Below are 22,128 nucleotides of genomic sequence, written 5' to 3'. Positions count from 1 at the left end.
AGATGGCTCATGTGTGTGCAATTAGCCATTCTTCTGTTTTCCCCACTAGAGGGCTTCTTAAGCATAGCTATGAGAAATAAAGAAGCATCAATTAGCCTTCTTTATATGCACAAACTTATTCTGAAAAGTTTCACATAAATATACACTAAAGGCTTTATTGCTTCAACAAACATTTAAGGCTTATGAACCAAACACTGTGGTTGCCCCTCTGTTCACAAAAAAGTAAATTATTGAGCTTGTCTGAGTGTAATTACATGCTGGAAAAATTAGCTCATATTATGAAGGGAACTTATATGTGATCAATCCAACAAGCATGTGACAGCTTGGCCGCTTTAAGGTTTGGCTCACCGTTTACAACAGAATATAATAATAATATTCATAATAATAATGAGTTATAAACTTTTAGCTTAACATGTTTTATCACCAACAATGATGGAAAACCTAGGAAATGCTAGAACACCCCACAGAATCGGGTATTCAATAAATAAAGCACAACTTGTCTACCATTTACAGTGAAAAATACAAGAAAGACTACAGCAATATCAATATGCCAAAATTAGAAAGAGTTCCCTGAATAAGTTAGCTTCCCTTTTCCTTTTCCTTAAAAAAAAAAGACTCTCTAGGTATAAGAAATAAGAGGCAAGCAGTATTACATGCTCACTAAGCAGAAATACAGTTAATACCTTTAAAAAAAATATTATGCTATCTGAATTTATGTTCTGCTATGATTCCATTCCCTCTTACATCCCTCACCACAAATATTTGACTCCAGGCCTTATCATATTTATTACTAAACTGACCTAAGAGATTCCAAGCATGCTTGCTATTTACCAAACCAGAAAACACACAATTTTGCATTTCAGAGCAGGTGCATGACAAAAAGCAAAGAGACTTTTCTCCAGATCAGGTATAGGCATTTGTTTAATCTGAAAGAAAAAAATCTGAAAGAAAAAAATAAATAAATACAAAAGAGCCCTGATTGTATTTAAATCAGATTTAATGATTTCAAATAAAATTTCTCTTTTTTTTCATTTGGAATTATCTTGCTAGAACCTAAAGTTTTGCATTGCAATCTGTCAACGTAGTCTCCATTGACTTGCATTAGAGGAAATGAATGCTGTCCCCTTAAAAAATGGCTGGTGGCAAGACAAAACCCACCCAGTGTTAAAGTCCTTTGCTGGGGCTTTCTCCACACTAGACACTTTTATAATTTTAAAATCAAATCAACTATATCCAGATTAACAAAATGCAAATGAAGTTTTTACAAAAGAAATTTAGATTTTTTTAAAAAAGTCTCCCAGTGTACATCCTTTGTGTATAATTAACCTATTGCCTTATTCATCTATTAGAGAGTCAACATTATGTAATGATTGCTGTGATTCTTCAACATCAACTTTGTTTGACTGGTCATGTTGTGCGGATGCCTGATTATCGTCTTCCAAAGCAACTACTCTATTCCGAACTTAAAAATGGAAAGCATAATGCTGGTGGTCAACCAAAGAGGTTTAGAAACTCTCTCAAGGCAAATCTTTAAAAAAATGTAGTATAAAAACCAACAATTGGGAAACACTTGCCTGCGAGTGCTCCAGTTGGAGAATAGTCTTTACCAAACTCAAACTCGGAACCCAAGGGAGAAACATGCTAAGAGGAAGGCACGCTTGGCAAATCCACACCGTGATCAACTCCCACCCGGGAACCAATGCCCCCACTGTGGAAGGACGTGTGGATCCACAATTGGCCTCCACAATCACTTACGGACTCATTGTTAAAACCGTGTTTATGGAAGACAATCTTACTCGGCTACGAGTGATCGAAGAAGAAGAAGAAGAAGAAGCAGAAGCAGAAGCAGCAGCAGCAGCTGGACTAGGACTATGATGAATCAAGATCAATGTCCTCCATGAAGTTCACTGGGTGACCTTGCGTCAGTCACTTGCTCTCAGTCTAACCTACAGGACCATTGTGAGGATAAAAATGGGAGGGTTTACCATGCATGTTTCCTCTTCTGCAGCTGGCTTAGTGGTGCCTATGGGAGCTGTCCACGGTCCTGTTCCCATCCTTTCTGCTTCAACTGGACATTGCCTGCTTCCCCAATGAATTTCTGTGGGCCTCCCTCATAGGCAATGAATGTGTACAATGTGTACAATGAATGTGGAACTGGATACTGCTATCCTAGAAAGTGGCCACTAGGCAGAGTCAACAATGCTGGGCTAGATGTACAAAAAATTTGACCAAGTATAAGGAAGTATCATAAGTTCATGTGATTTGTACACAGAACACTCTTGTAAGTTTTTGGCGAAAAGAAGAATTGACACCTGTGGCTCCAGATCTAAATAATAAGAAACTCTCAGCTGAGCAGTCAGAAGAGAAAGCTGCAGGCATTTGTTTCCCAATTGCAAGGAAAATGATTTCTAATGTGTTATTTTAGTACAATGGGAAAGGTTTCACAATCTCCTAGAAGGAGTGTGTTGAGCACAGTCAAGGAAAAAGCCGCAGGGATGGGATAAATCAAGGCATTAAATTTATAGATTGTGCCTGCAAAACATTTATTTCCAGGCATAGCTGGTGTAATTTTCCCATTGTGTACACATGGATCTGAGACATTCCTTTGTTCCATATGTGCTGGAAATGAAGATGTGATCCAAGAGAAGCCTGACATTAGTGACTGCTTTAATAGTAATAGGTAGGAAATCTTTCTCACCTTTCTATACACTCCTTTACAATGGCAAAATTTCCATCTCCTATAGTCCGGCCAACTTTATATCTCTCTGCTATAGAGGCTGGAACCTGGAAGCCTTCCTCCAACACTTCTGAAAAGAATCAGTACATTTTTATTGGTAGAGAAGGTAACACAGATATGACACACAACACATATTTTACCTTATGGTTTAAGACAACTGGAAACCATTCAGAATCAGCCTTCTCATTTTGCTGATCAGAGAAACCATGCCATTGATACTGCATACACTCAACAAGTTTCACCAGGCTAAGTATGAAAACTTGTAGGCACCAGACCCAGTTTTACACATTTACAAACAATTCTTTGGCATGTATGAACCTTTTTAAAAAAATATATATATACAAAACAGATGTTTCAGTGATCTGCTCAAAAATAGTTCAATCTCAAGTGGAGACTGCATTAGTTCAACACATCACAATTAAATCTATCTACAAAAGAAGTCTAACACTCGAGCACTTCTTTTATTACATCCTGTAATCGGAGACTGCCATAAACTTGCTCATGTGATAAGTGCTATTTTCTCCTCTGTATTAAATATTTAGTTTTTAAATAAGTGTTCTCAATAATGTCACCAACATATACAACCTGGGCACCAGATGCTTTAAAATCACAGTAAGTCAAAACAGTGAAGGGAAGGGCTTCCTAGTTATTGTATTTTAGTAGCCATTAGAGTGCCATTACTCTTCAAACAGTACTCAAAAGCACAGTTTGCAAGTGTCTAAGAACATTTTAAAAAGCTAGAGCCATAAACCTTCACTTACATGTAAAATGTTTGGACCAGTTAAATACTGGCAATAGTTATGCATTTCAAATACTACCACTTCAGTTTCTAGCAATTACCAGAAAGAAAGAAAGAAAGAAAGAAAGAAAGAAAGAAAGAAAGAAAGAAAGAAAGAAAAGCACTTAAATATATGCATCTTAAAGCAATGAAAGCAGAGCTGACTCCAGGTTTGAAGCAGCCCTTGGCAGTGCCTGTTTGTGAGTACCCTCCTCCAGCAGTGGACCTTGGTGATTTTACCTGGCACTGGTATCCATTTTAAGTTATCACAGTGCCTCAGAGGAACTCTACATTGTGGGAAATGAAAAAGGCGGCTAAACATAAGGGCAGGCATCAGCAATGGGCTCTGCCCAGGGTGCTGGGTACCAGCAGCTGCCCAAGGATGCTGAGGGCCGATACTGGCCCTGAATGAAAGTGTGATCAGCTTGCATAGCAAACGTGCCCTTTTCTATTTTGGCTTACAACTTACAGCTTTGATGCATGTGTTTCATCCATAATAAATTCACAACAAGTAACAAAATAACTGATAGAAACGAAGTAATCAGCTAATATAAAATGCTGACAATGACTGTAAGATGGGAGGCATATTTTGTGTGCTGGTGTGGCATATAGACACAGACACACAGACACAATTACCTTCACCAGGTCCATCATTTTCATCCATGGAGCTGCAGACTTTGGTAGATGCTAGTGAGGTAGAGGAGCCACTGTGCTGAGAGCTCTAGAAATATAGAATTGGGTTCAAGGGGAGACACATGGGTGGGAAAAGATTGTTAAAATGTGGTTTCAATGAAGCTAGCTAATATGACGAGATATCTATGCTCTCTACCTGAAAAGAAAGATTTTTTAAAAAATAAATGTGTACCTTTGGTATCATGTTCTTTGAAGGGGCAATCTGTTTCATTATTCACTGCTGAGCTTCTAAAAAACAACAACCTTCTAATCAGAAAGCCTAGCCTAACTTCTAAAACGCATACATTCTTTCATTAACTATGTCGGAAACTACTGAAAGCTCCTCTCCCCCTTCCTGGCCTTCCCATCTTGTAGCTCATTAGAAGTGTCTGCACTGGGAAGCTCCTCAGTGGTCTAGGCAAATTTTGCTCAAAAGAGAAACGCAAAAGAATTTTGTGTTAATTTTTGGAAACCCCTGTTTCTAGACTAATTTGACCATGCTGAATTTTTTTATTAAAAAAACTGCTCTTCCCAAACTGCTATCTCAAGCAGCAGAAGCCCAGAATGTGAGGTGGCATCTGAGCTGTGGTCTTGAACAAACACTTTCTGTTTCTATGGCTGTACAGAAGCTTGAAAGAAACTAGGGGTGTCAGGTACCTATTGAATCAATGGAATACATATCAAAAGCACCCCACAATATTAACTCATGAAAATAATGCTGCAGTCCATATAGCGCTATCAAAAGGTAATGCTTTGAAACTGTCTTGCTTTGTGAAATGTTTGGATGACTGGCATCCTAGAAACACAAAGGAATCTTTTAAATATTCCATGTGACTTACAAAGTGTTGTCTTGGCTGAAAGCATATGGCTAGCAGTACTTCTTTAATTTTTTTTTATATTGATGGGTTTCTGGGCAATTGTTTGTTTCTAATGAAAGAGTGGACATAGCAGGAAGCTGTTTTGTTTGGGAGGCTTGGGAGCCAAAGGACCATCAAAAGAGGGCTACCAAGCCTTCATGGGGAGTGTCTAGAAATAGGGAAAAGGTGGGATGTTTTAACTGTGCTCCACTCAGAGGCCACAAATTCCTGAAGGGGTGATTGGTCATGTTCCCCGAGCCATTTATGCAGCCAGCCAATGAGAGGAGATGCAAAAGTCTTCAGTATTTTAGCCAAGGATTCAAAGCCTAGGCATGGGGTGGTTTTGTATGGACAACAGACCAACATAAATGAGAACTTGCTCAGATTCCTGAGTCCCATCCACTGTTGCTATCCTTGGATGATTATATACAGATTTGCAATTTATGCAGCAAGGACATATTTAGATTTGAGCAATTCTAAATGTGCTGGTCGGGGAGCGGGGAGACTTACCTCAAAGTGTCAAAGTGCAAAGAGGATGGAAAACCTACAGCAAAGCTCCATGACCCAATTCAGGAAAGATAACAAGTACTACAAAACAGTCTCTCAGTTGAAAAACATGAAGTGAAATCTTTGCCAGTATTTTTTGTTTCTATTGCTCTCATATTTTTTAAAAAGATACCGCAATCCAATGCTCTAATTACATAGTGATCTCTGGCTGCAAAAAAAAATATGTAATACAGCCGCAGCAATAATTTATTTAGGTCACCACTTTTTTAAAAAATGGATCTCATGTACGGTATTTTAATTGGAAATTTTAATTGGAAGATTTCAGCAGATAAGCACCTCTCCAACATTTTGAATACCATTTCAGAATGATTTAACCCAATGCTCTGCAATCTGCGTAAAACATTAACATTTAAGCAATATTTTGTATGGTACTTTTAAATAATGGAATTTAATTATAAAACGTAATATAAAGCTGCCTTGGTTCCAAAGCTGTGGGATTCTTATTTACATAAAAAGATAAAGGGACCTCAATAAATTAACCGAATACTGTCTAACACTTTCTCTCAGTTAAGTTAAATTTTAAACACACGACACCTAAATACACAGAAAATCTGGATTACATCTCACAATTTAAATTGGGAAATAGATTTCTTGTCCAGCATGTAATTAATGTGTTTTAAATATAATTTTATATATCATTAACCGAAGCACAATATCCTATCTTACATAATAAGGGTTTTTTGAATTGGCGACTAATTGATCAAGGGCATTCGATCTAGCAAGAGGTATCAGCTAATGGAAGAAGAGGGATGAGATTTCGGCTGATTCTCTTTCTCCTCCAGAACACATTTTCCAGGGGCTGTTGGGGGCTCTCCTTCCATTAGCAGATTCCTCATTCAGGGCAACAACACAGGGAGTACCGTGATCTATTAGTGTAGAGTTTTGTTTATCTGTTCTCATATCCAAATTCATCAGGTTATTTTATATATTCTTTATAGCAGCCCTTTCACTTTTTAATATTTGCACAATAAGATTTAATGACAAATAATCCATGCATTTTCCTTACACACAAAAACAAACAAGCTATAGATTATTGGGGTACACAAAGTGATCCACATTTCATTTCCTGACAGCAGAAGGCAGATAATGCCAGCTAAAATCCAACAGATATAGTTCAAGATAATCAAAGATTGGTTAAGACAACTAGTTGGAATGCATGGTAGTAGTATTTGTTGTTTGGTGAAGACAAGCTTTAACAGGACACTCCTGCAATTTTTATCCTAGCAGGCCTTTCTCGCATATAAATGGTTGAAATTTGGCTTGTACGTCACTCAAAAGTTGAGTTGAAACTGCTATCAAAAGGGAAAGGAACAAAAACAAACAATACAGACAAAATATACATTTTAACAATATGATGCTAATCTCCCAAATCATCATTCAGCCAGATATGACCGTATTTCAAAATGTTTTGATGACTTCTTACAGAGAAGTCTGGTGTTTATTTGTTTTAAAAAACACTCCTTTGAATAAGATGCCAAATATATTTGCAATATCTTACCTTCTTCTTGTTCCCAAGTAATGGACTAAAATTTATGACCACATTGGAAAGATAAGTGGAAGTATTTATACCCATTATTTCATATCTATGTACAGTTAATTTGCATCCAAAAACCTCAATAATATTTAGAATCAATTTAACAATTTGTGTAAAAGATTGCAATTTATGGGTTCATGAGATAGCATCATCTGCATCTTATATCATTTACAGTGCAAATACCAACGAATATCAATACTTGATTGTACACATACAGCCAAAATTTAAGTTCAAGGAATAAAAAGTAGCGAAGACAAAAGACACCCTTGCCTCATTCCTCTAATTTCAACGATTTTGATAAATATTATTAGAAAAAGGTAATATTTTACATTTTCTGCTTTCAGGCGAATTTTTAAAAAAATTTAATTCAACTCAGAATCCCTAAGTTTTTGTATGTGCCACAGCCTAGTTTTTGTTTATGTAACCCTGATTTATTTTTCCTGAACTTTCTCAGCTTTTTCCCCAAATAGGAATTTCTTGCGTCATCAACATGTCAGTCAAATTTCTTCTACTGTTACAATCATTTACATGAGCTGTTTAGTCTTAATGTTCAGAGACTCTGCTCATTATTACTTCTACTTGCCTTTGGACTACTTGTTTGACCAGTAAGTTTTTCATTAAAATGCCGTTTTGTTTATAAAAATCTTTAAATAACTTGGAAACATCACACACAATATTAGGATTCCATCCAAACTTTTAGAGCTTTGGTGAAGGAGTTAAAAAATACATGGTCATCCAAAATTCTGCCCAGATTTCTGCTTTTGAGAGTTGCATTCTAGAGGCACCCACCCTTCTTCCAGACTGGCTTGACAAAATGTTGCGTGTTCAGAACTTTAAACCTCCCCCTTAAATAAATTCAGACAAGACTCAAATTTTGGTTTGGTTTTTGGCAGAATTTAGGCCACAACTTTATTGATTACAGCAAGTGAGTGGTTGCATAGGCTCTGGTTCGACTAGCTCCCTGCACAGTGGCAGGTAGTGCTGACCCAGAGCTTCATCATAGATCAGCCTAGGGTGAACACCTGGAATGGCAGAAAGCCGGGGACATGTTATGTCCACCACCCAGATGTCCCCCTGGACTCAGGGTTGACCAAACCATAGAGTCCCTGGATTCCTTTAACGGAATACCCCTTCGCATAGGGATGGCGAGAGCGTTCTCCCATCCACAACCTTACAAGTTGTGACTATTTGCTACGTGGCAGGCAAAACCCAAATGGCACCAGCCAATCAGCCGAGTGGGGAAAATTCCTGCCACGCCCCTGACCCAACGACAGACGACACATGACAGCATAGCAAGGTCAAGCGCACAAGCCCTAAATATAGGGATAGTTGGGGGGGTGTTCCGATGCACTGACCAAGAGAGAAAGCTCAGGGTCACGTGCATTGGCATATATAGGTCCCTTGATCCATTTTGGCTAGCGCCCATTGGTCAGATTGAACCCAGCATCAAGGGACCTACCAATCGGGTGTTGTGGCTATCCAACCGTACCCACCCAGAACTCAAGGGTTTGGTTGCCAGGTCTCCCTCTTTGAGGGAGGAAACAATCTCCCAACATGGCCATTCTTAGGGCCAAACTGGATGTTATCTTGGCATTCGCAAAATACCAAAGAATGTGGTGATAGCACAGGGAATATTTGCAGGTTGAGTAGGAAACTTGGCCCTGTCTGTGAACATGGATTCTTCTGCTATTCTCCCATCTCCAACACATACCCCCCTTTCCCAACCAGGTTCTCTTTAGTTTTAGCAACTGACTGTGGAAAATACATTTGAAAAATGAGAGGGGGGCACTTTTAGGCAAATGTACAGGTTGGGGGAAGAGTTAAGCACCTTCTCCCACATTCTAATTTCCCCTGAAAAATGCAAATCCCATCCTTCCATCATGTTATGGCTTATAACCAGTTTACCTATCAGGATTTATAAAAAAGGAATCTTCATGAAATCTGTTGACTGCTGCTAGTTGTGTCACTTCGAGCAGCTTTTCTTGCCTGAGCACACCAAGTGAGGATGTTCTTTTTCTCCTTTTGGATTTTATTCTTTGAATAGAAAGCCCCACATTATAAACTGCTTCGGACCCCAAAGCTTAGGAGATGCTAAACATCTAAAAAGATTTCAATCAACGACTATTTGGGTAGAAATGCTTGAGAATCCTGAGTGATGCAGCTGCACTGTGCTCCCTATAGCTCAGCACAGCTGTAGATCACATTAGGATCACTACAAAGAGAGAATTCCATACCAAAGAACCTCTATGGAACCTAAAGCGTTTAATATAAATGGCCTGTCTTAATTTTAATTCAGTCTGCACCATGTGAAATGTCATCACCCCTAAACAAATTTTAAGAGGGAACTCTTGCCTTGGTTTCTGGCCACCTGGCTGTTTTTATGGCACACCTACATTAAAAGAAAGTGGCTGCATAAAAGCAGGATTGGGTCTTTAGTGTAATAAGCACTTCACATCCAGCTCAGGTTCGTATAACAGATGGTCAACATACCACCATTTCTCTATGATGGGAAAGGGAAGATCAGTGCTATAAAGTTTCAACCACATCTTACTAGAAGATTTGTTCGGCAGCTCATTTGTAAACATTTAAAATGGGGACGCCCAGTAACATTCCTCAAATTCAGGGAGCAAAGTATCACAATGCATACAAATGCTCAAAGCATGCGTTATTATTTCATTCTGAAGATTTCCCCCTTCTACATATATTTGGGCTTTACTTTGACTTTTTAGGGATGCATTTACGGTGGTTCCTTAGCATCAGGAAGCCAAGGAAGAAAATTTGCAAAAATGAGTATCTAGGAATCTGCCTTTTGCAGATTTCTCCACGATTTTTTTTGTAAGCAATGCAGTAAAAATGAATGCTAGATTATCTTTTCCAGTCTTTAAGCCAATTTATTTGTGCTTACGTGACCTAAAAATTATATTACAATCAAAGCTGCAGAGGAAAGATACATGTAATTGTATCTCCTCTTTATTTTTCTTCTTTATCTATTAAAATGTGTAGTATCAGCTTCAACAGGGCAGCTGAAATCAGGAGAAGAGGGATAAAACTCACCTATGCGTCCATGCTGCTGGGGGAGATAAACTGTTAAGTTTGCATTTAAAGGCGAACCAACCTAATTTGCAGTTTGCAAAACAGTATGCAAACCAAAACACAACCATCCTTCAAAATTTGAACTTCTCTGAATTTTGCATATTGTGTAAGTTTATCACCCAACCTCTCCCCTCTACTCTCTCCCCACACCTCTGGATACTGTATTATCTTACAGTGAATGTAACCAGATGACTTTATAATCTGAACAAACAAACAAAACGAGACATTGCACGTTCTTTTGTAATTCATTAAAATCTTTAATAAAAATCATTACTATTGTTTTAGAAAAGCAATTTCTCCAGCCAGTGTGTGTGTACAAAAATGCATATACTAGGGTAATGTGCATTTATTATTGGAAATAACTTATCAAAGTGTTGGTGCTGACCTCTAAAGCCCTAAATAGCCTCAGTCCAGTAAACCCGAAGGAGCGTCTCCGCCCCCATCGTTCAGCACTGAGGTGTTCCTCCGAGGGCCATCTGGTGGTTCCCTCACTGTGAGAAGTGAAGTTACATGGAACTAAGCAGAGGACCTTCTCAGTAGTGGCGCCCTCCCTATGGAATGCCCTCCCACCAGTTTTCAGGGAGATTAATAACTAAACAACTATAGAAGACATCTGAGGGCAGTCCTATACAGGGCCGGCTCTAGGGGTAGGCTGGGTGGTGCCGAGCCAGCAGGGGTGCGCCGCACGGCAAAGCCACGCGGAAGCCATGCTGCATGCTGCCCCTGCCCATCAGGGCGGGGGCGCCGGAGCGATCTCCGCACCACAGCACCAGGGCGCCCGGCATACTTGAGACGGCCTGGTCCTTTTTTTTTTTATAATAATATTTTATTTTCCAAAAAAGGAAAAAGATTAACAAACCACTAAAAACAATAAGGAAAAAGCAAGATAAAAAGAAAAATACAAATACAAAAAGAAGACAAAAAACAAAAACATATAAAACATTATATCTTATCTCCTCACATTGTAGATTTGGGAGCTCCTCGGGTTCCCGTTCCTGTGATTCTTATATACAATTCTTAATTAGCAAATTCTATATCAGAGTATTCACCTTATAAAAATTCCTTCTTTCCCTGTAAATAACATCTTCACATGTTCCACAGTTTTAATTGTAACTTAATTTCTAATCTAAAATATTACTTTAGCATATTTTTTTAAATACAATTTAAAATCTTTCCATTCTTCTTCCATCGCTTCGCCTGGTCCTATATTGTGAAGTTTTTTTTAATGTTTGATGTTTTGTTATGTTGCTGTAAGCCACCTAGAGTGACTGCAGAAACCCAGCCAGATAGGTATAAACAATAAAATTCTTATTATTATTTCATTAAAGTTATAATTAGGGGAAATTGCTTTGCAAAAATGTGTATATTGGGCAAACTAACATACGAAAATATGCATATTAGCAAAAATTCACCCTAAAATGCTAATGAGTCCTTATTACTTGGTCGTTGCTTTAAAATGCACACTGCTATGGGCATGTAGAGAACTGAACTTAAGATTGGGGGGCGGGGATGAGAAACTGAGAGAAACTGAAATTGATAGATTTGCCCATCCCAACCTGTGTGTTCTTTCAAGTTAAAAATCATCATTATAATGAGACTCCTGTTTCACATCTCTTTTCCTCCCTCTTCGACATTTTAAGATGCATGCATATGACTAATGAGCAAAACTTTATTCTCATATATTGTCAGTGAGCCCCAGCAGCTACTGGTTGAGTTTCTTTGAACATTCTAAATGCTCAGGATGAAAAGAATCATCAACAGAATGCTAATAACAGTGGCGTTTTTGTGAAGGCAGTGGAATACCACTGAGGATGGCAGGAAAAAAAAAACTTCATGAAGGCATGGGGACAAGGAAACTGTAAAAGAGAGACAGAATGGGCAAGGGAAATGGAGACTAGGGAGCAATGAAGCTGAAGAAGTGGAGGGACTGAATTTTATATTGAATTAAAAACTAGGTAAAGCTTTGGTTGAAAGTCTCTAATGCAGTTTTATTTTGACGAAAGCATCCAGTACATGATCGAGCATGAAATAATTGCTATCCTATTACCAAACCTGGTCTGCACAAAGCAGAGACAATTCTAACTAGCAAGGGTTGATGATCAGCTGCTAAGTTTTCACTGGAAAAACTAGGAAGTGCATATGCAACTCATGTTATTCTGAAGAAGCATGTTGCCCGTCACCACAAAGAGCCTTTTTTCAGATTTTAGTCTTTTTAGACTCAACAAGCATGTGTTCCTAAAAGGTAACTTAAAAAGAGAGCTTCTAAAGGCAAGCTGATAAGAGGGCTAAAACATTTAAGTGTATTACCAAACCAATGTATCATTCCATACATTTCAAAAGCACTGTCTGCATTTATGGTTAAACCAACCCATTAAGCTCTATGATTCCCGCAGTTCAGTGACAACCCCCCCCCCCCATGTGTATGTTATAGCAGAGATTCTTTGTCTGGTTTTCCCATTTTCAAAAGAAGCTCACTGAATATTTAGAATAGATTTTCCCATTTATTTATTACATGACTTACAGCTTAAAATCCAGCAAAGGCAATCTGTATGGCAAGGTCAAATACAAAAACACACACACACAATGCACTGCATTGATGGTACAAAATGAAGGCAGTTCACTTGATTTATTAGAAAACAAAAACTATTTTCTGCTGCAGCTACTTTAAAAACGTTTCACTGGTTTTGCTGATTATCAGTTACTTTGGAGAAAACAGAGGAAAAACAAAGGAAACCAGAAAAGTATTTCCAAGAAAATAGTATAAAAAATTGTAAACTTATTTCATCAACTAGCATTTACAATACAGCAGTTTTCTTTCATTGGACAATATAAACCAAATAGAGATTATTATACAAGGTAAAGAACAATTATCCCTATATAATATCACAACACACCAGATGAGATGAGTACAAAATTGGTTCAGTACTTGCTTGTCCATACCTTGCTGCACTGCGATTATTTGAACAAATGCAAACAGAAATGCACAAATACATACACCAAAAGGCATACAGATATGCACATGCACAGTGTTTGTCTGTGTGCATGTGTAGAAAAAAAAGAATACAATCCTGGATCACAAAGGGCTTGTTCTCATTAGTAAAGCCTTCCACATGATCATACACACAGGTATGCAACCACACTGAAAAAAGAAATCATGAACCAGGTGTACATGTGTACAAATTTAGCTTAGATCATAAGGTTCATCATGTGCAATGCATGGTTCAGACTAATCTTTCTCCATGTAGTCAGATACCTGTTTTTATTACTGTACATAAATCTGGCACATTTGGCATGTGAACCATACCAGAGAAAACACCAGTGTCATGCGCCCACTTTTTCTCATATGATGCTGGATCTACAAGTGGCAAAGGTCTCTGGCAAGTACAGGCTTTGTATTGTAACCTGGGAGTCATCATTAAGATTCAGTATTACATGCACACATATATACAAGGCTTATTTATATTACTATTCATCTCTGTATTTGGTTTACAACTGTATATGCCATACCATACCAATAACAGAGGGTTGAAGTAATTTAAACTTTGAGATGCAACTTTTGACATTGTGATGTGGAATATAAGCTCACAGATCTATAACTCAATTATGTAGAATGTGATTTTAATTACAATGTGAAGGCTGCTGCCTTAGTATCGCTACTTGCTCATCCATTGGTGGAAGGGGATCTCTGGATGTGGCTCCAATGTTCTCTCATACATACAAGCCCTTGGATGATTAACTTAAACAAGGAGAAGCAGTTGCTTGGCATTTTGAAGCTTCTTTCCACATGCAGGAATGGAACAATAGATCTTCAGCTATTTAATTCCCAAAGGCAAAAGCCTAACATCTATTTTAACTATTCATTTTAAACACGGATTTATTTATGTTTTATATATATAAAAAAACAGCGGGAGTAAAGGCTTTCAAAAATAATTTGACTTAACTTTAATGTTTGCACTCCCTGTTCCCCATAAAATCCAAACTGAAAGATGGAGGAAACTTCGTGAAAACTAGCGAAACAAACCTCCAGTGTCTGTGAAATATCCAGCTTAATTAATTGTTAGCATGTTACATTAACACACTAAACAATCTTGCTGTTTTGTAAAACAAACTACAGTACCAGATGCTGGTCATTGGAACTGCAGCATGTGGAGAGAATTGCAGCCTTCCCTCCCCAGACATGATCTTGGTAAAAAACTGTGCCCCACATCCTGCAAGGCAAATGGTGTAATTGTTTCTGCATTTGCATTTTGGAATTTCTACCCGCAGAAAACTGGACTTTATTGTCTGTTAAATGGTAATACTTTCCAGGCACTGAGGAACTTTCATTTTACAAGTGAATAGAATCTCCCATGAACACTACTCAAATTACAATGTTGTGTGAAACTGGTAAGGTAAGGCCTGTCACATTCCTTAGAAGAGCGTATACAGGAAAAAGTGCTATGGTACACACCGTCTAATAATTTTAAAATTATAAGCTATGCAATATAAGGTTTGTGGCAATATTTTACAGTAATAGGAGAAACAATATTGAAATATTTCAAACACCCAACCCCCCCCCGGGGGGGGGGAACAACCCCAGACTTATGTCATTACATTTCCTTCCTTCTGGATAAATGGTGCCAACACAATAGGAACCTATTCTGATCTCCCATGAATTAAAGTACTGTACTAGAATATAACTGGAAATGGAAACATACCCGGCTGATCTTATTCCCTTTGCCTGTTTCAGGTACAATATCTAATGGTTTGGAAAGTAGCTGACATTACAGGTTTCTTTTGAAATGAACAGACTCTAATTAAAAAAAACCCTGTAAATATCAATACGTATCCCAGGTTTTCAGGGTGGAATGACTCCAATAGCACAAAAAAGCACCTGTAGTACACCTTTTCCGCCCTGAACCACATACTTAACACGTGATAGCATTGTACTGTCCTTTGTGACATACTAAAACACAACTCATAGGGTTTTAACCACTGAAGTCGTTACACTAATGCAAGGACTTCCACTTGCTCAATGGAAATTCCTCTCCCCCTGCCCATGAGCCCCCAATCTGCCCCAGGGGGAACCTCCAGGAAATATTTGCGAGAGAGATAAGGGAAGGCGAGGGAAGAGAAACTCTACTGCACAATTCTAAGCGCTCGCACTGATGTAACAACTTTGGTGCACACAACCCATAATACCATACATCAGCATTGTTTATTCATTTTTGTTGCACATTTGAATAAAAAACACTGAAGGTATTTAAATGAAAGGACAGAAGCATGACCCTTAAAACTTGAGCTTGCCTTCCTGTGTGTAGTACTAATACGTTTCCTTCTGGTGCCCAGTGATTTGTAAGGTGATGCTGGCTATGTTTCTATAGGAATCAAAAAGCCAACATTAAATCATAAATTATTATGTGAAATGTTAGCAGTAGATGCCTCATATAAAACCTTACCCAATGTGTTTAAGCTGCAGTATCTAGAAGTAACAATCAATAAATTAAAAGCAAGAAATCAGTGTTGCAAGACCATAATGATTTGCAATAAAAGCACTGAGTTCTTGCTCTCAAAACAAGGCAGTGGAGCATAAACAGTGTTGTAAATATCTGCTTAATGACCAATCCAAAAGAAATTTCTCCTAAGAAATTTCAGGATCCCCTACTAAGAGAGAGATAATACACAAGCACCAAGGGAATCTTGTACTTCTCCCATTCTAATCATTGAGACTTACATAGAAAAAACATTCCACTGGATCATGCCCATCATCATAATTAGTTTAACACATACATACATTCACACATACATAATTTTGCTGCTCTGAGTTCAGCATATTCATTTTTTTTAACAAGTCCCCATAAAAAGGAAAATGAGAAATGGCTGATTAGACCCAAATACTTCAATCACCATAGAGATTTCTATTTTTAACTGAGGGGGGGGAAGCTGTGTCTTAAACCTGCAAAGCATGTTCCTATATTTACACCTAACAGACAGGCAAAAAGTCCAAAGCAAAAAGAAAAACACATTTCCTAGTAAAATAAAAAAATTCCTTCAGTAGCACCTTAAAGACCAACTAAGTTTTTATTTTGGTATGAGCTTTCGTGTGCATGCACACTTCTTCAGATACAGTGAAATGGAAGTTTCCAGGCACTTATGTAGAGAAGGGGTGGGGAGGGGTGGGGATGGGGAGGGGGGATCAGAACCCGATATCTCATTATACATGATAAGCGATCTTCAGCCATCTCAACCCTTGCTTTTTCATGCAAAACCATTTGCAGTCGTTTGCGGTCATCAACAGCTATCAGTCAGTCAATCACCCATTTCCACCACCCTTCTGGGTGATCCCCCCTCCCCATCCCCACCCCTCCCCACCCCTTCTCTACATAAGTGCCTGGAAACTTCCATTTCACTGTATCTGAAGAAGTGTGCATGCACACGAAAGCTCATACCAAAATAAAAACTTAGTTGGTCTTTAAGGTGCTACTGAAGGAATTTTTTTATTTTACTTCGATCCAGACCAACACGGCTACCTACCTGTAACCAGAACATTTCCTAGTGAAAGACCTAAATTTGCGAAAGTGTTTGTGTGGTGTAAATGATACCATAAGATGCTTAATCTCAAGGGCGGACTTATAGAAGATTGAGTGGAACTCTGTTTGGGTCCCCAAAATGCCACTCCTGAGGGTCAATGGACACCCCTGGAATGGTGTGAAATGGGGCCAGGGGTTTGGAGCAGGGCAAGGAAATGAAAGGAATTCAACAGGGCTCCCTTGTACAGGAAGGATTCAATAAGTGGACGTTCCAAGCTAAGGCAGCTCTTTCTTCTTCTTCAAAATTTGTCAACGTCATCAGTTTATACAGCACACATTTTTTTATAATGAGGGCAGATTTATTATAGAGCTACGGAAGTTCAAAAAGGACAAGCAGTATGAGCAAAGTGCATCTGAACTGCATTTTATTTTCATAACAATTTCTACCAGTTGCCAACAGCTCTACAGGCAAGGGCCCCTTTTCCAATAAAAATTGGAAACAAAGTGTTGAACAGTAGTAAAGATATGGGCTCGTATCCAGTGCTACTGTGAGTGGAAAGGATGTGCATGGAAGTTCTTCTACTGATATCCGCTCCTCCAGCAACCCCCTTACCCACATCATAGGCATTTATTTACTGAGGGTTTCTTCACCCTCAGGAGAAACTTTTCAGTGAGGAGGGCAGATGCCTGTAGCAGTGAGAAGATGCTCAGGCTGTTCCTTGAACATGTATCCCTTCTGCTCTCAACTACATATCACGGTGAGTGTCTTGGAAAATAATAGCACCTTTGGACATTATGTTTACCCTACCCAATTTTCATCTCAAAATGTTTACAAAATTTGTTATCACCTAGCCTAAGAGCCCTTGTACAGAAATCAAGTCGCACAAGCACATAACACCATTACAGTTAATATATTATATATGTATATAGGGACAAACGCCGGTGTTTTAATATTAAAATACGCAAAACGCTTTTGTGCAATTCACTAATGTCGGTTAGCAGCTAACTACATTCTTAGGAAAGTGTTAAACCTTCACCCAATCACAAACCATTATGCACTGTTCCATTTTCTGGGTTTTTTTTTTTACACAGAGTCTCCTACTGAATCCAAATCATCCGAAGAGAGAGGGCGATACAGGTCCTGTAAGATGAAGTGCAGTATAGATTTGTTTACTGTGCTTGATTTGCTGCACTGCAACTTTACTTCTTAATTTTTTAAACTAGCGCCAGAGAGGAAGACCGAAATAAATAAATAAATAAATAAATTCAGCATTCCTGTGATTTAAAACAGGCTTTAAAAAAACCTACAGCAGATATATATATGTGTATATGAGATAATTTATATTCTGACATTTTACCCTTTGATAATTTTGACATCTACTTAGTGATGGTTTCTTTAAAGCATGACAGTATGCTGAGAATCCTGATAATGCCATAATGAATGCCTTTACATTCCTATTGTTTGTTTCATCTCTCAGTATGTGAGAGAACGGAAGCAGTTTGGTAGAATGGCAGCATATGGGGGGCGGGGAATAGCTGTGCTTTTACTGACGGTAGCCAAGCAACCAGTTCATATGAGCAAAGAGAAACAGAGCATGTGTATAAGTGAGCCTGTGTGCGTGTTAAGACTATCTCCATTCGTTTTCTACTCCTACTGCTAGGATCCTCTGACTGATCAAATAATCTACAAGTGCCAGAGATGTGGGAGTATAATAGATGGCCTCGTTCAATCTACACAGCACAACACATGTCTCACAGATATACAGTACAGAAAAATAAAGAGAGGATGTTCAGGAATAAGAATGGGATAGAATGATAGCAGCTTTGTTTCAAGGTGAATTACATGGAGGCGTTTGTTTAGTGGAGATGGAGATAATACAGTGTTAATACGACTTGCCATGCCTCCCATGCAACATTGTAGATTGAACAACACTAGAGTGTGATAAAAGGCAATGTCCCAGTGGCATTGGAATGGGCGCAAAGGAAGACTCCATAGGAAAATGATGAGAGAAAACTTAACACAACAGGTACAATACTGTAGAAGGACACATGAGGAAGCCTTGAATCAACCCTTGCCAACCTGGTGTCCTCCAGTTGTTGGACAACAGTGCTCATTAGTCCCAGCCAGAACAATGGGAGTTGCAGTTCAACAACATCTGGTGGGCACCAGGTTGGAAAAGGCTCCCTTAGACCAAGGGCTCACCAAGTCAAACATCCTGTTTCCACTGGTGGCCTGTTAGGGGACACTGCCAGTCTTACAATAAACAAACACAAACAGAATTATCACAAACAGCAACAAATATTAAATGGTATAAACCTGATTCTGACTTTTCATCGATGAGGTTATATACAGGGGTAGCCAATATGTTGATGGGCTGTAATTCCCATCAACCCTGCCCACTAGCAATGGTGTCTGGGACTGATGGGATTTGGAGAGCACAGTGGCGTAACACAGTTTGTTGGTGCCCAGGGTGTTGTGCTGCCCTGGCGGGGCTGGGCCATCACTGAGGAAGCTGCCTCTGCAGATCACTCATGCACCAGAGCCCAGGGGAGGAGAGGCACGGTGATGCCATTAACTGCAGCTCCTACTCTCTGCAGCGTCCGCCTCCAGGTCCGGACCCACAGTCTGGTGGCACTGGGCCAATGCCGAGCAACTGGCCTCCACAATTCCCTAGTGCATGTGACACCCTCCCCTCCCCCTTCATCTTGGGTGGCATGCAGACGTCCCTTCAATGGCCATGAAGAGATGGAGCTGCAGCCACCCCAGCCCCAAAGGTCTGGGCAGAGCACAGCGTACATCCCTGCAGCTCTGGCCTCAATAAGGGAGCCTGTTGGGGGGCACCTTGCTGTGCCCCCTCAAAACTGTGTGCCTGGGGCCCCAGTCCTTCTGCCCCCCTTCTGCCTCTGAGTGAGTACCACATTGGCTATCCCTGGGAGTTATATAAAGGACTAACAACTTACCAAGGAAAAGGTCTGTGCTTATCTTCTTTCGTTCTTTCTCTTTCTTTCCTATTTTCCTTTCACGCCCTTTTATCATTTGATATCTTAATTTTTTTTAGCCTGCACCAACTCTCCAGACAATGTTTTAAAACTATCATCCATAAAATTCTACTGCAAACTGCCATAGGCGATTAAAGAAGCAGATATGGGAAGGGGAAATAGAGGACAAAAGAGACCCCATACAAAATAACGGAGAATAAAAGGCTAGATCATGAAATAAAGTGATGGCACTGCCTCATGACATCAACATGAAGAAAGCTTTAGAGAACCAGAGGGGAGAGCTAAGGGAATAAATCCCAGGGGGATGTGGACAAGTCCTGTAATCTTGTCATATTCTTCCCCATGTCCCAAAGACTTATTTTGTTTTGATTGTTCCAGCAACAAATACCGGAGAGGGGAAATATTTTAGTGTAACAGCTGAAAATTTCCCTCAGGAATCTCTTTTAGAACTTCCTCAGCCTTTCTGCTGTTTGGCTTTGTGAGCCTAACTTTATTCATTTATTATTTAATGTAAGCTGCTCAGAGAACTTTATGTTATAGTGTGGGAGTATCTAATGCTCATGCTCACATAGCAACTTATCAGAGAGCCATATTATGTATACCAGTGGTCCTCAACCTTGGGCCTCCAGATGTTTTGAGACTACAATTCCCATCATCCCTGACCACTGGTCCTGCTAGCTAGGGATCATGGGAGTTGTAGGCCAAAACATCCGGAGGCCCAAGGTTGAGGACCACTGATGTATACCACTCAGCATTCCCCCCCCCCTGAAGTCTATAAATTTATCTTAATAAATAACTTGGCACTCTGTTACACTGCTCCACACTTAAAACTATTTCACTTCTGTGCCATAAGTTGATACCACACGAATAACTTATCTGGAAGGGACTGTTTCTCTACACAGCAGGTGCAAGTAAACTTAATTTATTTTAAGACTGAGCTTCGGAGTTGAATTTATACAACAACAGAGGAGATGTTAATGGAGGCTGCACAACATAGTAATAGTACTCCATTGTTATCTGCACTCCATCTGTACTCAGGGTCATCTTAAATTGGAGGAATTCATGGGCATCCAAGCTATATATAGGCCCCAGATCCCTCTTGAAGCTCGCCCAACCACCAGTTCATAATATGCTTAGAATAGTTCTTAAATCTAGTTGTGCCTGAGCCATCTCCTTCCTGATTCATTGAATTAACATAATGCAAGCCCAGACCATGCAGGAGTTGTCCTCACTGCAGCTCTTCCAGACATCAGCACCAAGAAGCCACCACATGAGCTTCGCATGTTACCTTGTAGTACAGGAAGGAGCAGAACTGCTGTGGCTTGCTGCCATGGTGATGAGGTCAAGTGACCCCACGATGTCAAGTGCCTCACCCACAAATCACTGCAAACTCCATTTACCAGCAAGCACTTCCTGAACCCTAGGCCTGTCTGTACACATACTGCTACCATGGCCTGGCTGGATGCAGAGGAGTGGTGGGAGGCCCTAGCTGGGGACCCCCCCCCCCGAGAGAACCCCAGGGGAAGAAGGCTCAGAGCCAGGGGATTGGTGGTTGGACGATGATGAGTTGTCAGAGGGAGATGAGGGAGCAGACTGGAAGGAGGAAGTGTGAGAAGCTAAAAAGGCAACAGGGTTTAGTGAGCAGGAAGAGGCTGGGGCAGAGAACAGTCCTGGCTCAGAGGCAGAAGAGGATGCTGGAGAGGAGGGGAGGCAGGAGGCAATGATGAGGCAGGCTGTTGAAGAAACCAGGGAGCCTCCTCCTCCTGCTGCGACCTGGACCCCTCCCACCAGTCTCCCTGAACACACAGAGAAATGAAGAGCAATGAGATACAAGGATACAAGGCAACAGAGCCTTAGGCTGCTGGGGAAGGGCCCAGCCTTAGAGAGCTGTGGGAAGGCAAGGACCTTCAGTCATTGCAACTGCCTCGTTGGGACAAGGCATAGTGGGAAGAATTGCTGTGATCACTAGGCCTGCACTGTTTCGGTTTCTTGAATAAAGAGTTAACTTCACTGACACTGGTGTTTTTATTGCCCTGCACTCTTCTAGAGCAAATCACATCCCTAAAGAATTTTACTGTAATGCTTAATAAAGGATGGGGTATGCACCAAACGGAATGAAAAAAAGAATGGAAGGCAAGTATGCTAACAATGGAATATTACAGATCTTTAAAAAGTTGCTAATGCCTCATACATTGAGTTGTATTTTATTCATCATTACAACACATTCATATTCGCCATACGCACAAAGTACCAAGGGCCCAATCCAATACCACCACACCCAGTGCTTCATCAAAAAAACAAAAGCTGTGTCCAGATGACAACAGTATAACATCAGTCAGAAGGGAGAGTGGAATTGCAGTTACAAGCCCCAGCTCTTCACA

At 39.8% G+C, this 22,128-nt stretch overlaps 1 protein-coding gene across 4 annotated transcripts in view; it reads right to left on the bottom strand.

Moving 5' to 3' along the window:
- The window catches only part of DCLK1 (doublecortin like kinase 1), a 204,054-nt gene that overhangs the window by 46,451 nt on the left and 135,475 nt on the right, over positions 1-22,128 (bottom strand). For 3 of the 4 annotated variants that reach the window (XM_060273781.1, XM_060273780.1, XM_060273782.1), the window contains 2 exons: positions 4,152-4,236; positions 2,699-2,807 (listed from right to left, as the gene is read on the bottom strand). In XM_060273781.1, coding sequence (XP_060129764.1) covers positions 2,699-2,807; positions 4,152-4,236 — 194 coding nt within the window. Of the gene's footprint in view, positions 1-2,698; positions 2,808-4,151; positions 4,237-16,768; positions 17,889-22,128 lie in introns of those variants that run through there. The other variant, XM_035115446.2, reaches the window with a different exon arrangement.

This window comes from Zootoca vivipara, chromosome 4 (genome assembly GCF_963506605.1).
Source record: "Zootoca vivipara chromosome 4, rZooViv1.1, whole genome shotgun sequence".
NCBI classification, from domain to species: Eukaryota; Metazoa; Chordata; class Lepidosauria; order Squamata; family Lacertidae; genus Zootoca; species Zootoca vivipara.
The sequence above is the reverse complement of the archived record's forward strand: the minus strand, read 5'-3'. Positions and strand labels throughout refer to the sequence as shown.